The sequence below is a fragment of the Pan troglodytes genome, chromosome 19 (assembly GCF_028858775.2).
Source record: "Pan troglodytes isolate AG18354 chromosome 19, NHGRI_mPanTro3-v2.0_pri, whole genome shotgun sequence".
Lineage (NCBI taxonomy): Eukaryota > Metazoa > Chordata > Mammalia > Primates > Hominidae > Pan > Pan troglodytes.
Window position 1 is genome coordinate 78,170,539 of NC_072417.2, and position 17,843 is coordinate 78,188,381.

A 17,843-nucleotide genomic window follows, 5' to 3' on the forward strand; every position below is an offset into this window, starting at 1 on the left:
GCTTAGAATTGTGCGTACTTTTTTTTTTGTAACAACTTCACTTTAACATAATGTTTCTTATTGCCTTTGGCTAAGATATAATAATATTGATAGTAGGTTTGAAAGACTTAGCAAATAAAAATACAGGATTCCCAGTTATGTTTGAATTTCAGATAAGCAATGAATATCTTTTTTTGCATAAGTAGGTCCCAAATATTGCCTGTGAATCCTGCATTTTATCTTATGATGAGGGCTTAAATTGTGCCGCTCACGTGCTCAGTGGTGGTGTAGTAGCCCTAATGAATAGGCACTGTGTGTGGGTCTCTGCTATGTGCCAGGGACCTTATGTCTATTATCTCATTTAGTCCCTCTTTTTTTCTATTCTCCTTTTACAAATGAGAAATTAGAGGCTCTGAGATGCTGAGCAACTCATCCAAGGTCATAGCCAGGAAGTGGTAGGACTAGAATTTTAACCTTTGTCCGATCCCCAAAGCCCATATGCTTCTATTTCTTTTTTCCTTCCTTCCTTTTTTCTCTCTTTCCTTCCCTCCTTCATTCCGTCTCTCCCTCCCTCCTCTCTCTTTCTTTTCTTTTTTCTTTTCCTTTCCTTTCCCTTTCATTCTTTGTTTCTTTGTTTCTTTCTCTTTCTCTTTCTTTCTTTCTCTTTCTTTCCTCTCTCTCTCCTTCCTTCCTTCCTTCTTTCCTTCCTTCTCACTGTCTCTCTCTCTCTCTCTCTCTTTCTTTTTTGAGACAAGGTCTTGTTCTGTCACCCAGGCTCCAGTGCAGTGGTGCCATTGTAGCTCACTGCCACCTCAAACTCCTGGGCTCAAGCAATCCTCTGTCCTCAGCCTCCAGTAGTTGCTGGGACCACAGGCATGTACCACCATCCATACTCTTTCCTGAATCTCTTCTCCACCACTCCCTCCAAATCGATTTGTCTCTTCACCTTTTAAAAAGTTCAGGACTCTTTTCCCTCACTGTCCCCTCCCTGTACACACTCCTAGAAGAGCAGAGATCCCTGTATGTTAATCTAGAGGAAGCAGATCCCATGGATGGCTGCTTTTTCCAGGTTCATAATTTATTGTACAAATTGAATTATCACATGACAAGTCGACATGAGCTTCTCCAGGCATGAGAACTAAACGGCTGAGGCACAGACAGTTTAGAATCCATTATATTGCTTTCACAGATGGAGTGTTTTTAGATCTTGACTTGAAGTGAAAGATCATCAAAGCAATGCCTCCATATGTGGCCAGTACTCAACTCACTGTACTTGTGAGCGTCTAAGAGTTGAAATGCGTTTTAACGCCTGGAATTGGGCATCAGTTTCTGGACCTGCCATGATTTCAATCTAGCCAAAGCCACACATTCCACAGCCACTGTCCTTCAACGTACGCAACCTGGACAGCTATTTTTAAAGCTAGAAATACAAGCTAAATTCATGTGGACAATCCAAGGTAGAGGTGGGAAAGTCTCACCTTCAACCAAATCCTATTAAGGGAGAGCAAGCTGCAGTTCAATTCCCAGAAGGTAACTGGTAATTCTGGGAATCAGAAAACAAAATAGCAAACTACAGCACAGAGGCAGAGCCCTAGGGAGATAGTAAAATCAAATGAAGTGAACAGGAGTATACAAATTGTAAACCCCAGAAGACTGAGATAATGGCCCTAGAAGCAAGTATATTAAGCCAAAGGGAGACCCCCTAGAGGCAGAATGGAAATGAGCATGGCAGAAAGTCCTGCAAATACAGCTCCCTGCAGGGCCCAGAGAACACCAGGCAGCCAGGATGCATCTGTGTGCGTCCACTCAGGAGCCCTGTGCCCCCACGTTCTGGCCGCAGAACAGTGGCCGACAGGCAGAAAGCTTGATGCTGGGGTCTGGACACCTTGGAGGTGCTTATGACACTGGCGGCTGAGTGTGAGCCCAGCACGATTCTGGTCTTCACCATCATGAGTGTTAAGGACAGAGTGTTTCTGGTACTTGTATTTTGTCTTGCGTTACGGCTCTAGTTCACTTTTGGTTTACATTTTATTTTATTTATTTATTTATTTATTTATTTTGAGATGGAGTCTCGCTCTGTCGCCCAGGCTGGAGTGCAGTAGCATGATCTCGGCTCACTGCAGCCTCCACTTCCTGGGTTCAAGCAATTCTCCTGGGTCAGTCCCGCCTCCACCCCACCCCCCACCAAGTAACTGGGATTACAGGTGTGCATCACCATGCCCGGCTAATTTTTGTATTTTCAGTAGAGATGGGGGTCTCACCATGTTGGCCAGGCTGACCTTAGATGATCAGCCTGCCTCAGCTTCCCAAAGAGCTGGGGTTACAGGCATGAGCCACCGAACCCGGCCTTGTTTACATTTTAAATTAAGTGACTGGACAGAGTCATTCCATCCTGCAGCACTCTCAGCTTCAGGGCAAGGAAGGAATGGGAAGAGAGCAGGCTAGGAGGAGAAAGTGAACAGGATCAGCGATTTTGTGTTTCTCAACAATTGCTCTTCAGCTTTGCAAAGGGAAGAGCTGAATTTGAATCCTGGCCCATCCAATTACTGACCAGGAGGTGTTGAGAAGTTTACCTACAACCTCTCAGAAGCTTTGTTTCCTCAGCTAAAAATTAGTATAATAAAATCTCCTTACCTTAAGCTTTGTAAAGGCTCAAAGAAGTGTAAATTGCTTTGCAGTAGTTGCTAGGCAGTTATCATTATGTAAAAGTACAGCTCCCCCTTTGAGCAGAGGGCATAAACCAGTAGATGCTATTCTGAATAACCCACTCCAGCAAGGCTCCAACAGAAGGAAGTAATTTTAAAGTATTAGATTTGAATGTAAGTCCACTCTGGCCCCAGGGTCCTTTTCTACCTGAAATGTGCATCTTCTAAAACAGTGCCTTAGGTTGGAGGAGAATGGGATCAAATAAGTATGACTGCCAATGCATTTGGATCATTTGGGGAGTGCTTTCAATTTTTTAGTGGAAAGAAATGCTATTAAGCTTAGAAAATGTCCCCATTCTTCTAGGCTCCCAAGCATGCTGAAGTCATCATTTATTACATATTTGCTGAGCATCTGCTCTGCATCGGACATTGTGCTAGGGAAGAGAGACCTGGTCCCCTGCCCTTAATGGTGACTTCATGTTGATTCATACATTAAACAAAGAGTCACACAAATAAGGATAAAATTCAAATGGTGATCAATGCTATGAAGGAGGAAGTCAGGATGTATAAGAGCCTAAAACATAGAGAACTACGTGAGCCTTACCTTTCTGAGATAACTCTTCCTAATCCCCTATGCAGGAAAAAGATTTCTTGTGAAAAGCAATGATAGAAGAGCAATCCGGGGAAGCAAAATGAAACCCAGCCTGAGTTAGAAAGGAGAGACCAGTACATGACATTCTAGACTGGACTCTCCTTTACTCCTTTTCAATGGGCTCATGGGCCAGTGTTTATTTTTCTGACTGCCTCAAAGGAAGTAGTGTCCTCCTCAGACTTAACCACTCTTTTCCAAGTGAAGACTTGGGTGGGTTAAGCAGCATGGATATTAGCAAGGCAGGAATTAAGAGGGTCTGTGTGAGGCCGGGCACGGTGGCTCACACCTGTAATCCCAGCACTTTCGGAGGCCAAGGCGGGCGGATCACGAGGTCAAGAGATTGAAGTGATCCTGGCCAACATGGTAAAACCCTGTTTCTACTAAAAATACAAAAATTAGCTGGGCGTGGTTGTGTGTGCCTGTAGTCCCAGCTACTTGGGAGACTGAGGCAGGAGAATCACTTGAACCCGGGAGGAGGAGGTTGCAGTAAACTGAGATCACACCATGTACTGCAGCCTGGCAACAGAGAGAGGCTCAGTCTCAACAACAACAACAATAACAACAACAACAGCAACAAAAAGAGGCCCCTCTTGAAGTATAAGAGTCAGTACCAACCAGCCCCTGGACACAACCAAACCTAGAAGTACTGGGGCTGGGATCACCACCTTGCCCAGTCTCCAAGAGTTACATGGAGCAGAAAAGTGGTGCAGAGGAAGCACGGCCCACTGCAATTGCAGATCTATGTATTTTAGCCAGAGATAGATCTGAATGGTTTCCAGGAGCTTCTAAGAGCCTGAACATGAAGCCCCTCTTGGAACTGTCCTTTCTTTCTCTGCCTTAACTCAAAAAGTTGAGAGGGGACACCCTGAAGCTTATCCCCAGTATGACCCTGCTCCAACAGCTTCAGCAAGGGGATGGGGCCTGATTCCACAGGGCAGCTCAACTCGGGGACTCAGCTTGCAGTGCATGCTGGCCTCAAGCCTTTCCATTATGTGCTTTATTTTTGGTAACATTGGTTTATTTTTCAACTTATATTATTGGTCAAATTGTTATGACTACTTGGGGAATGCATCTCACCATTGCTTCAGAGCTCTCCCCTGTAACAAAAGAAACCAACACCCAAGCTCTGTGCTAGTTTTTCTATCTCTTCTCTCTCTCTTTTTTCTTTTTTGAGACAAGGTCTTGCTCTGTTACCCAGGCTAGAATGCAGTGGCATGATCATAGCTTACTGCAGTCTCAATCTCCCGGGATCAGGCAACCCTCTCACCTCAGCCTCCCAAGTAGCTGGGACTACAGGTGCACGCTACCATGCCTGGCTAATTTTTTTGTACTTTTAGTAAAGACGGGGTTTTGTCATGTTGCTCGGGCTAGCCTCAAACTCCTGGGCTCAAGTGATCCTCCCTCCTCGGCCTCCCAAAATGCTGGGACTACAGGCTTGAGCCACTGCACCTGGCCTTCCCCATTTTTCTCTTAATCCATATCTCAGACAGGAATCTGTATCTCTCACTCTACAGATCATTCTGTAGGCACTATGCTAAATTGACACCAGTTCCAAATTTAGTCCTTAATTCATCTTGGCCTTTAGGCGAGCAAAGTTACAGTGGTAAGTTATGCTCCTTTGCTTACAAAATCTCTTACTTGGTATTTATTCCCCAGGGGTTACATAGAATAGAGTGGAGGCAGTAGACATGGAGAAATCCTGTCTTTTAAGAAAGAAAAAAATGGGCATTTTTCTCATGGGGAAGGATTTTTATTTTTCAAATGGGTGTTTGAACTGTAATGATTTCATGACATGTGCTTAATGGTTTTGTTTCTTTGTCTTACAGAAACAAACAGTCGTTGCTGTCAAAAAAGAGGTAATTAGTCTTACACTTCCAGTGAAGAATGGTTTTAAGTCTACTAACAGGTTATATGTACTTTGTTTTACCCTCTGCGCTTGGTAATGAAATGAAAACCACGTGCAATGTTCAAACAATTATTTCCAAATTCACGGACAGCACAGAGTGACGAAGCATCTTTTGTAAGCTCTGGCTGGGGCTGAGGCTGACACTCAGGGTCTGAAAAACCCCTCGAAGGCACAGAGCTGAGGGGTGGCCATAGAGGACTGTGGAACCAATGCTGCAGGCTGCAGAGACTCTACATCCCCAACGTGGCCCCTGCACCTATCATTACAGGGCCAGAATCTACCCAAGGTGGCAACTGCCTATTTTGGCAAATCTTATGTCTGGGGCCCAAGACAGAGTCCTGGGAACCATGGGGCATTGAGGTGGGATGTACGGTTAGCTATCTGAACGTGGAGGAAGGTGGTTGAGGAGGGGATAACTTGCTTTGGCCAATGCTGCAGAATCAGGAAGTTTAAGGATGTCACCTGTGGTGGGGACCGCTCTCTGCTTCTGTCTGCCAGAGACATGTGAGGGAAAAGCCAAGCGTTTGTCCCCGTGTCTCAGTTGAATGCTTCTTAGAACTTTTTTTTTTTTTTTCTGCTGATGCTTTTTCCCAGACTAATACATAATGGCTGAAGGAGGCCACTGATTTGAAGTCTGTGGTCATCTGTCCACTGTGGGCCTGACCCACTGGTACTGAGGGGGCTGGCTCTGGGCGTGGAACGGGATGCAGCTCTGGGTAAATGGCTTCTGGGTTTGGAGGCTGTGTAGTGACACTGAAGGGTGGGAGGGGGTTGAATACCTTCTAACAACTGTGTCTCTTCCAGATCATGTATTACCAACAGGCCTTGATGAGGTCCACAGTGAAGTCTTCTGTGTCCCTGGGAGGGTATGTCCCTGATTTGTTGATCTTGCTAAAGTCTGATGAACAGGTAGACAAGAGGAGAACTGCAAACTCGACAAGTCCTGGGCTGACAGACTGAAGATTCAGCAGAACTGTGAGGGACAAAACCAGTCTCTTGGGGGCTTAGTTCCCAGTTCATCTCTCAGAATAAGCCTCCGGGTCTCATCTTGGGTTATGCAAAATCGAGCGTAGGTGAGGTTCTAGAAAAGACTGTTATGTTTCTTGGAATCCACTAATGTGTGGATGGGGAAGTTGGAAAGAGTTGGAAGTCCGTGGACTGAAGACCCTGTGAGGATCCAAGACAGCCTGGGTTCCTATTGTTACCCGTTCCAATTCATTAGGAGTGTGTGAGTCATGTTTACTGGTTCCATGTGCTACTAAATGTCCATTGTTCATCTTTGATTTAAAATCCCATTAAGATAAATTGGACATTTATGTTTGATTTATTGAACTTTCTGGCTACCTTGACCCAGCCCCCCATAGGACATCGTCTAGGAGACAAGAAAGAGCTGAGTGCCGCCTCCCACGTGCAAGCAGTTATTCTTTTAAAATGCGGAATTTATCTTAGGACTGCATTGCTAACTCTGGGATTTTCCTGCACACATGAAAATAAACTTGGCTTATTCCTGGGAGGCACGATGTGACTAATCATGTATTCTGACTGTGTAAGACTCAAGTCATGGTACTAATCGGGACTGAAGATGCTGTTTCGTTTAGTGCCTTCCTTCAATATGTTTAAGGGTTGGGCTCTTGTAAAAATGTTTTACATCTTCCTATGTCCCCAGTTTGCAAAAATGCCACCTGTCTGAGAAAATATGCCCTGACCCCACACACATTTCAGTGACTCTGCTGCTGCTAAGCCCTGATCCCAGCTGAGGAGGGCACCTGTGTACTCAGGGGCATTCACTTTGGGTTATGATAATCATCATTGTTCAATGATAAACTCAAAACCATTTACTTCCGTGTTCCATAAACCCAGTTTCATGAAACCAAACAGAAAGAAAATGAAGGAGACCCAAGGATATTTCTTAGACCCAGTTTCCAATTTTTATTTGTCTCAGGACCTCATTACCATAATTTTGACATCATTAGTGTTTTGACCTGTGAACCAGTTTTTTTGTTGTTGTTGTTTTTGTTTTTTTCCTCCATCTTCTCCACTGGTAAATGTTTGGGCCCGTCGAGGTGGCTCATGCCTGTAATCCCAGTACTTTGGGAGGCTGAGGTAGGCAGATCACCTGAGGTCAGGATTTCAGGGCTGAGGTCGGGGCGGATCACCTGAGGTCAGGAGTTCAAGACCAGCCTGGTCAAAATGGAGCCCCGTCTCTACTAAAAATACAAAAATTAGCCAGGAATGGTGGTGTGCACCTGTAGTCCCAGCTACTTGGGAGGCTGAGGCACAAGAATTGCTTGAACCCAGGAGGAGGTGGCTTCAGTGAGCTGAGATAGTGCCACTGCACTCCAGCCTGGGAGACAGAGCAAGACTTTGTCTCAAAAAGAAAAAAAAAAAAAAAGGTCTGATTGTCGACTAAGAGAGTCTCGGGAGAGAATAAGCCAAGGGGCTTGAGTTCTGAATAGAATTGCAAACCCAGTGCTTGTCTCTAAGGTACCAGTGGTTTATCTCTAAGGCACCAGTGGTTTATCTCTAAGGCATGGATCCTGTTCTGTCCAAATCTCATGGCTGAGGGAAGACTTCAGGGCAGGTGCATTTCACATTCACTGTGGACACAATTCCCCACCTACGGGGAGGAGGCACAGCAGGTTTTCAATACCCAGACAGCAGGAAATGCATTGACTCAGAAGGTCTGACTCAACTCAAGGGAATTAGCTTTTTTTAGAAAAGTTTTTTTAAATTGACACATAATTGTACATGTTTAGGGGGTACATAGTGATGTTTCAATACATACAATGTGTATTGATAGGATCAGGGTAATTAGCATATCCATCATCTCAAACATTTATCATTTGTTTGTGTTGGGAGCATTCAATATCTTCTTTTCTGGCTATTTGAAAGTATATAAAGTAAAACAAAGGTTACTACAGACTGGGAAGGGAAGGGGGAAGGGGAGATAGGGAAGTATTTGTTAAAGGATAAAAAATTAGGCCGGGAGCGGTGGCTCAAGCCTATAATCCCAGCACTTTGGGAAGTTTGAGGCAGGAGGATTGCTTGAGTCTAGGAGTTGAAGACCAGCCTGGGCAACATAGTGAGACCACATCTCTACAAAGAATAAAAAAAATTAGCCAGGTGGTGGCACATGCCTGTGGTCCCATCTCATCGTGAGACTGAGGTGGGAGGATGGCTTGAGCTGGGGAGGTCAAGGCTGCAGTGAGCCGTGATTGCATCACTGCACTCCAGCCTTAGTGACAGAGCAAGACGCTGTCTCAAAAAAAAAAAATCCTACAAAATTACAGCTAGATAGTGTTCTGTAGAACTGAAGGATGACTGTAGTTAATAATAATACAGTATGTATTTCCATAATAGCCAGAAGAGAAGGAATTAGCTCTTCCTCCAAATAGTGTGTTTGGGCCAATTAAGCACCAGGTTTAAATAATGGGCCTAAGTTTCCAAACCCAGGCATTAGCCTGACAAAGGGTAGAACCCAACATGGCAAGAGTCTTGGAGTCTGTGGCAACTTTGGGCTTCTAAGATGGGTGCAGAGACACAAGTTTGAACACTCCAAGTTGGTTTTGAATCTAAAAACCTATTGATAAAATATAAACAGGCCATATTTTAACGAAATAGATACAGAAAGGCCGGGCATGGTAGCTCACACCTGTAATCCCAGCACTTTGGGAGACTGAGGTGGATCGCTTGACCCCAGGAGTTTGAGACCAGCCTGGGCAACTTGGCAAAACCCTGTCTCTACCAAAAATACAAAAAAAAAAAAAAAAAATTAGCCTGGCCTGGTGATGCGCGTCTGTGATCCCAGCTACTCAGGAGGCTGAGGTGGGAGGATTGCTTGAGCCTGGGAGGCGGAGGCTGCAGTGAGCCAAGATTGTGCCACTGCACTCCAGCTTGGCTGTCTCAAAAAAAAAAAAAAAAAAAAAAAAAAAAAAAAGAAATAGGTACAGAGGAATGACAGAGGGACTGGATGGAAGACAATGTTTCATTTCACAAGTAGAATTGGGACTGATTTTGTCAAATACCTGCCAATCCCAAGGGTTATTTGATTTGAGGAAGTTTCTAGGAAAACAGTAATAAGTATGTCACCAAATCGATACAGGAAAAGAGGACAGCCTGGTCAGTTGACCTGCGTATTGATGTCGTATCTTGGGTGTTGAGCTTCTAGGAAATCATTTTCTGTTTCCTTTTCAGGATTGTGAAATACAGTGAGCAGTTCTCATCCAACGATGCCATCATGTCAGGCTGCCTCCCCAGCAACCCCTGGATCACCGATGACACCCAGTTCTGGGACTTAAACGCCAAATTGTATGTATTTTATATATTGGTGTTTTTTAAAAAACCGTTTTTGAGTTACAATTCACATGCCATAAAATTCACCCCTTCAAAGCATACAGTTCAATGGTTTTTATTATATTCATAGAGCTACAATCAATTTTAAAACATGTTCGTTACACAAAAAAGAAACCCTGGACGCCCTCCAGACTTAGGCAACTATGAATCTACTTACTGTCTTCACGGATTTGTCTGGTCTGGACATTTCCTATCAATGGCATCACTTGGAATCCGAGGAATGACAGAGGGACTGGCTGGCAGACAATGTTTCATTTCACAAGTAGAAGAGGAACTGATTTTGTCAAATACTTGCCAATCCCAAGGGCTACTCGATTCGAGCAAGTTTCTAAGAAGACAGTAATAAGTATGTCACTAAATCGATACAGGAAAAGAGGACAGGCTGGTCAGTTGACCTGTGTATTGATTTCATCTCTTGGGTGTTACACTTCTAGGAAATCTAGGAAAGACTATGGGGTCTTTTGCGACGAGCTTTTTTCACTTAGCATCATGTTTTCAAGGTTTATGAATCTTGTAGCATGGATCAGAACTTCATTCCCATTTATGGTTGAATCATCTTCATGGTATGGATGCACTAGAGTTTGTTTATCCATTCATCTGCTGATGGACATTTGGGTGGTTTCTGCCTTTTAGCTATTATGAAGAATGCGGCTATGAACATTCGTGGGCAGGTTTTTGTGTGGGCATGTTTTCATTTCTCTCGGGTGTATATCCAGGAGTGGAATTGCTGAGTCAAATGGTGACTCTATGTTTAACAACAGATTGGTTTTGAAAATTAAAAAATCATATGTATGGCTTTGCATGTTTGATATCTAATTAGCGTAAACTTACGTTCTGGGCAGGCAGGGCCCTAAACCTGCCCTTTCCCTTGCCCTTTGGCTTTTTTTGTCAGTTTTGAATAGTCATTGCTCACTGGACCTGCACGCTTGTGTTATTTGGAAGAGGGGGCAGAGGCAGAAACGCAGGAGAGTTCCAGCACACAGAGGGAGGAAGAAGAGAAGGGTGTAATGGTCAAATTAGAGGGAGAGAGAGGACAGGGGAGAAGGGACAGGCCTGAGTGTGTGAGGGAGGTGGGGTGATGGGAAAGGAGGGAGTGCCAGGTATAGGTCACAGCTTGGGTCAACACTGCCGAGGCCATGAGGAACACACAGGTGACACTGACCCAGCTGGGTAAGCAGGCCTGGCCTGGGAGGGCCCTGATTCTCATCTTGAGCAACACTGGTACCTATTCCATGTGGCCCGCTCTGGGCAGCCAACGGGTTAAGGAGGCCACTCCTCTGGAGTTGGGGGTCCCCTGTCTACTAAGGTCAACTGCAGAGCCAAAGACTCTAGAACTACCTTCTGGGGAGGCTTCCCTTATCCTCTTTGGGCTCTGGCTGTTGGGGTGCTTCTCTGCAGCCCATGTCTGCCTCCCAGGGTACTGAATGAGAGAGGTGACCTGTGTCTGCCTGTGGACAAGCATGTGCGGACGCTGGCTCTCCCTGGAGGAGAAGGCAGGGAACCTGGCCAGGAAGAGGGTTGTCCTAGGAGGGCTTGGGGAGGAGAGGTGGATGGCCGCTGAATTTTAAATAAAATGGGGAGCATGGTATTGAAGACAGGTAGAGGTTGCTGGCAAGAAGAAAAGTGTGTGTTCTGTGTAAGAACCGTTGATCAGAGGGCACTGGGTGGGTGACAACTGGAACTCCCCATTAAAGTGGGAAGCCCTATTCTTTTTTGTGGATCCTATATGTTTATTGAACCAAATATATATATATACACATATATATTTGTATATATGTGTACATATATATATTTTTATTGGTGCACCTATCAACTGAGCAGCGTACACTGAACCCAGTTTGTAGTCTTTTATCCCTCATTCCCTTTTCACCCCTTTCCCCTGAGTCCCCAAAGTGCATCGTGTCATTCGTAAGCCTTTGCATCCTCATAGCTTAGCTCCCATGAAAGCGGGAAGTCTTGTTCTTTTTTTTTTTTTTTTTTTTTTTTATCTTTTCTTTCTTTTTTTATTTTATTTTATTTTATTTTATTTTTTATTGACCATTCTTGGGTGTTTCTCGCCGAGGGGGATTTGGCAGGGTCACAGGACAATAGTGGAGGGAAGGTCAGCAGATAAACAAGTGAACAAAGTTCTCTGGTTTTCCGAGGCAGAGGACCCTGCGGCCTTCCGCAGTGTTTGTGTCCCTGGGTACTTGAGATTAGGGAGTGGTGATGACTCTTAAGGAACATGCTGCCTTCAAGCATCTGTTTAACAAAGCACATCTTGCACCGCCCTTAATCCATTCAACCCTGAGTGGATACAGCACATGTTTCAGAGAGCACAGGGTTGGGGGTAAGGTCACAGATCAACAGGATCCCAAGGCAGAAGAATTTTTCTTAGTACAGAACAAAATGAAAAGTCTCCCATGTCTACCTTTTTCTACACAGACACGGCAACCATCCGATTTCTCAATCTTTTCCCCACCTTTCCCCCCTTTCTATTCCACAAAACCGCCATTGTCTTCATGGCCCGTTCTCAATGAGCTGTTGAGTACACCTCCCAGATGGGGTGGTGGCCGGGCAGAGGAGCTCCTCACTTCCCAGTAGGGGCAGCCGGGCAGAAGCGCCCCTCACCTCCTGGACGGGGCGGCTGGCCGGGCGGGGGGTTGACCCCCCACCTCCCTCCCGGACAGGGTGGCTGGCCGGGCAGAGGGGCTCCTCACTTCCCAGTAGGGGCGGCCGGGCAGAGGCGCCCCTCACTTCCCCGACGGGGCGGCTGGCCCGGCGGGGAGCTGACCCCCCCACCTCCCTCCCGGAGGGGGCGGCTGGCCGGGCAGAGGGGCTCCTCACTTCCCGGTAGGGGCGGCCGGGCAGAGGCGCCCCTCACCTCCCGGACAGGGCGGCTGGCCGGGCGGGGGGCTGACACCCCCACCTCCCTCCCGGACGGGGCGGCTGGCCAGGCAGGGGGCTGACCCCCCCACCTCCCTCCCGGACGGGGCGGCTGGCCGGGCGGCTGGCCGACCCCCCCACCTCCCTCCCGGACGGGGCGGCTGGCCGGGCGGGGGGCTGACCCCCCCACCTCCCTCCCGGACGGGGCGGCTGGCCGGGCGGGGGGCTGACCCCCCCACCTCCCTCCCGGACGGGGCGGCTGGCCGGGCGGGGGGCTGACCCCCCCACCTCCCTCCCGGATGGGGCGGCTGGCCGGGCGGGGGGCTGACCCCCCACCTCCCTCCCGGACGGGGCGGCTGGCCGGGCGGGGGGCTGACACCCCACCTCCCTCCCGGATGGGGCGGCTGGCCGGGCAGAGGGGCTCCTCACTTCCCAGTAGGGGCGGCCGGGCAGAGGCGCCCCTCACCTCCCGGACGGGGCGGCTGGCCAGGCGGGGGGCTAACCCCCCCACCTCCCTCCCGGACGGGGCGGCTGGCCGGGCGGGGGGCTGACCCCCCCACCTCCCTCCCAGACAGAGCGGCTGGCCGGGCAGAGGGGCTCCTCACTTCCCAGTAGGGGCGGCTGGGCAGAGGCGCCCCCCACCTCCCGGACAGGGCGGCTGGCCGGGCGGGGGGCTGATCCCCCCACCTCCCTCCCGGACGGGGCGGCTGGCCAGGCGGGGGGCTGATCCCCCCACCTCCCTCCCGGACGGGGCGGCTGGCCGGGCAGGGGGCTGACCCCCCCACCTCCCTCCCGGACGGGGCGGCTGGCCGGGCAGAGGGGCTCCTCACTTCCCAGTAGGGGCGGCCGGGCAGAGGCACCCCTCACCTCCCGGACGGGGCGGCTGGCCAGGCGGGGGGCTGACCCCCCCACCTCCCTCCCAGACGGGGCGGCTGGCCGGGCAGAGGGGCTCCTCACTTCCCGGTAGGGGCGGCCGGGCAGAGGCGCCCTTCACCTCCCGGACGGGGCGGCTGGCCGGGTGGGGGGCCGACCCCCCCACCTCCCTCCCGGACGGAGCGGCCGGCCGGGCAGAGGGGCTCCTCACTTCCCAGCAGGGGCGGCCGGGCAGAGGCGCCCCTCACCTCCCGGACAGGGCGGCTGGCCGGGCGGGGGGCTGACCCCCCCACCTCCCTCCCAGATGAGGAGGGAGGACGCTTCTCACTTCTCAGATGGGGTGGCTGCCGGGCGGAGGGGCTCCTCACTTCTCAGACGGGGCGGTTGCCAGGCAGAGGGTCTCCCCACTTCTCAGACGGGGCGGCCGGGCAGAGACGCTCCTCACATCCCGGACGGGGTGGCAGGGCAGAGGTGCTCCCCACATCTCAGACGATGGGCGGCCGGGCAGAGACGCTCCTCCCTTCCCAGATGTGATGGCGGCCGGGAAGAGGCGCTCCTCACTTCCTAGATGGGATGGCGGCCGGGCAGAGACGCTCCTCACTTTCCAGACTGGGCAGCCAGGCAGAGGGGCTCCTCACATCCCAGACGATGGGCGGTCAGGCGGAGACGCTCCTCACTTCCCAGACGGGGTGGCTGCCAGGTAGAGGCTGCAATCTCGGCACTAAGGGAGGCCAAGGCAGGCGGCTGGGAGGTGGTTGTAGCGAGCCGAGATCACGCCACTGCACTCCAGCCTGGGCGCCATTGAGCACTGAGTTAACGAGACTCCGTCTGCAATCCCGGCACCTCGGGAGGCCGAGGCTGGCAGATCACTCGCGGTTAGGAGCTGGAGACCAGCCCGGCCGACACATTGAAACCCCGTCTCCACCAAAAAAATACGAAAACCAGTCAGGCGTGGCGGCGCGCGCCTGCAATCGCAGGCACTCGGCAGGCTGAGGCAGGAGAATCAGGCAGGGAGGTTGCAGTGAGCTGAGATGGCAGCAGTACCGTCCAGCTTCGGCTCGGCATCAGAGGGAGACCGTGGAAAGAGGGGAGAGGGGAGAGGGGAGAGGGGAGAGGGGAGAGGGGAGTGGGGAGAGGGGAGAGGGGAGAGGGGAGAGGGGAGAGGAGAGGAGAGAGGAGAGAGGAGAGAGGAGAGAGGAGACGCTTCAGACAATTTTCTACCTCGGCTTTGTGATGCTGAGGCTCGGACCGGGAAGTCTTGTTCTTAATGGTTTAGATTTTAGAACAGTATTACAATTACTGGGGAAGCTTAACAAAAACATCAATGTTCAGGCCTTATCCTCCCAAACCTCTTATTTAGTTGGCCTGGGTTGCTGTCTCACCCCTATCGGCGTTTTTTGAAAGCTCTGCTGATTTTCACAGGCAGCCAGGATTCTTAGGCTGGTTTACAGCGTTGATTCCCAGTGTGGGCCCTGGACCAGCGGCATCGGCAGCACCAGGGAACCTGTCAGACATGCGTATTCTTGGGTCCCACCCACTCCTACTGAATCAGAAACTCTGAGGTTGGGACCCAGCAATCTGTTTCAATGCATCTTCCAGGTGATTCTGATGCATGTGGAAGTTTGCAAACCACTGCCGTCATCACAACTCAGCTTCTTACTAATTATGTGAGACTTGGCAAGTATTTAATCTCTTTGAGCCTCAGTTTTCTTGACAATAAGATGGGATAGTAATACTCAATTCATAATGTTCTTTTAAGGATTCGATGGTATGTGTGTAATGCACAGTACCTCACATAGGACAATGCTTTGTGAATGGCAGTTGTTAATGTTACAGTTTTCTTATTGTTTTTACACTTATTCTTATGGAAAGTGTAAAACTTGCTTGGCATGCTTTATCTTGGATCCCATAGACATGAATTGTGCCTGGTTCTGGTCCTAGCTGCTACATCAGTGGGAAAAATGGTGTGAGGGACTTGAAACCTTAGTTTCAAAGGTCTGTGTTAGGTTTCGGAGAATTCCATAAGGGATAGGAGAGAAAACTGAGTCTTTTTCTGATTCTCTGGAATGTTAGATCTCTGCTAGCTAGGCTCGAATGTCCTATCTGGGATCAGGGAAATCTTTCCAAACAAGGAGGTGCAGTGGGACCTGCATCTTAGAGGAAGCCCTGAAAGGGAGTGCAGAGATGGCAAATGGGTCTACTCAGAGGCACACGGCCTGAGGCAGGTACAGGAGGAGCCACCGGCTCCCACCAGAAGCCAGGGTGTGCCATGGTAGGGGGGCAGCTGTCGTGGGTGATAGGCACCCAGCAGGTGGCAGTGATTGTAGCACCCATCCCCAATGCTGCTCCAGAATTCTCTCCTAGTCCAGGTGGCAGCCTGACCCTCTGCTGGCCAGGCTCCAGGCTGTTACCACGCCTTGGAGGAGGCATTTGAATTCGTTTGTCCTTAAGGCTAAGTGAGCAGGACCTGAGTGTGGGCTCCCCACGGTGGGCATCCTCCTCACCTCTGGGATGGTCATGTCTTTGATGTGAGCCCCAAGGGAATTGTCTGTGGCTGCATCTTCCTAGCAAGTGATTACTTGGCTTGTGTGTTATGCAGGGATTGGGAGGAGGAGGATTGAATTGAGCCCTGGGCCATGAGACTAAAGGCCCTCACCCCAACCCAGGCCACCACCTGTCACAACCGCTACCTGTCTGGTGCATTTACAAATCATCCTTGCAGGGTGGAAATCCCAACCAAGATGCGAGTGGAACGATGGGCCTTCAACTTCAGCGAATTGATCCGAGACCCCAAAGGTCGACAGAGCTTCCAGTACTTCCTCAAGAAAGAATTCAGTGGTGGGTCTTTGTTTTAAAAAAAAAAAAATTAAAATAACTTACTTTTAGAAAGAGTCCTTTAATGTCTAGCCTAGGGTTTGGGGAATTTCTCAGCAGATGTTTTCAGAGCTTTGCTTATGCCCTTAAACAGTCGCTTCCTTTCACAGCTTTAAGAATGGGACCTGAGCCCAAGACTCGTTCTTTCCATAGACTCTAAGAGGCCCCACCGTCTGGGGGAAAATTGCACCTGCTCACAGAATCCACATCAGGATCCCTCACATTTCTGAGGGCTCCATCCATCCTGGATGCCCCCACTGTCACCCAAGGAGCCCCCGCTCCTTCCAGTCAGCCTCTAAATATAATGAACCTGGAGGAAGGGAAGGGAGACAGGCAGGCTTTCCCTTTCTTTCTCTTTTTGTCTCCCAGCCTGATTTTCTTTTTTCTTTTTCTTTCTTTCTTTCTTTTCTTTTTTTTTCTGGAGACAGAGTCTTGCTGTGTTGCCCAGCCTGGAGTGCAGTGGGATGATCTCAGCTCACTGCAACCTCCGCCTCCCTGGTTCAAGCGATTCCCCTGCCTCAGCCTCCCAAGTAGCTGGCGTTACAGGTGCCTGCCACCACACCTGGCTATTGTTTTGTATTTTGAGTAGAGATGGGGTTTCACCATATTGGCCACGCTGGTCTGAAACTCCTGACCTCAGGTGATCCGCCCTCCCCAGCCTCCCAAAGTGCTAGGATTACAGGCGTGAGCCACTGCGCCTGGCTTCCTGATTTTCTTTAGCTCAGTGGTTCTACACATTCAGTCTGCCTGGGGATATTTTAAAACATGTTTTCCTGGATCTCATCCCTAAAGTTGCTTTTAAATTGGTGGGGGTTGGAATCCTTGAAGTTTTGGAAACTCCCCAGATGATTCCAATGTGTGGTGATTGACAGCCATAACCTTAGCTCCTGGCCTGATTTCTTCAGGGCCTTAGGAGGGTGTGGATTTTAGTGGAATGGGCAGGGCCACATTTTATGTCCCATCTCTGAATGTCACCTCATGAGGGGAACTGTGACTTTTTTTTTTTTTGATATGGAGTCTCGCTCTGTTGCCCAGGCTGAAGTGCAGTGGCATAATCTCAGCTCACTGCAACCATCGCCTCTGAGGTTCAAGTGATTCTCCTGCCTCAGCCTCCCAAGTAGCTGGGACTATAGGCACGTGCCACCACACCTGGCTAATTTTTTTATTTTTAGTAGAGACAGGGTTTCACCATGTTGGCCAGGCTGGTCTCGAACTTCTGACCTCTAGTGATCCACCTGCCTCAGCCTCCCAAAGTGTTGGGATTACAGGCGTGAGCCACTGCACCAGGCCTGTGGCTTTTTAAATATACTGCACTTCCCGGAGAAGCATCCACAAAAAAACACGAGGCCAGATCAGAACCAGGCTGTGCATTCACCACCTTCATTGAAATATTTACCTTTACGGGATTCTTTTACTTCCTTGCTCAGTACCCAGCCCTGGGGGCATCACACCTGAGCCTTGACACTCAGCTGCTTACTACCCAAGATCCACTTGTCTGTGGCACTGCCCCAGAAACGAATCCTACTGGACATGCCTTTAGCCTGGCTGACTGCCGGATGCAGAACATTACATGATAATATGGATTGTTGATAATCATCTCCCTAATCAAGTCTAATTGCCGCTCTAGAACAAAACCCAGAAAAGATGGATGGACTGGCGAATAAGTGGTTATAGTGCCATCTAGTGGCAAAGTGAC

At 49.4% G+C, this 17,843-nt stretch overlaps 1 protein-coding gene across 3 annotated transcripts in view; it reads left to right on the plus strand.

The window, feature by feature from the left end:
• The window catches only part of RGS9 (regulator of G protein signaling 9), a 93,647-nt gene that overhangs the window by 47,111 nt on the left and 28,693 nt on the right, over nt 1-17,843 (plus strand). For all 3 annotated transcript variants that reach the window (XM_511633.5, XM_009433077.3, XM_016932765.3), the window contains exons 10-13: nt 5,103-5,132; nt 5,987-6,048; nt 9,377-9,490; nt 15,996-16,111. In XM_511633.5, coding sequence (XP_511633.3) covers nt 5,103-5,132; nt 5,987-6,048; nt 9,377-9,490; nt 15,996-16,111 — 322 coding nt within the window. The remainder of the gene's footprint in view (nt 1-5,102; nt 5,133-5,986; nt 6,049-9,376; nt 9,491-15,995; nt 16,112-17,843) is intronic.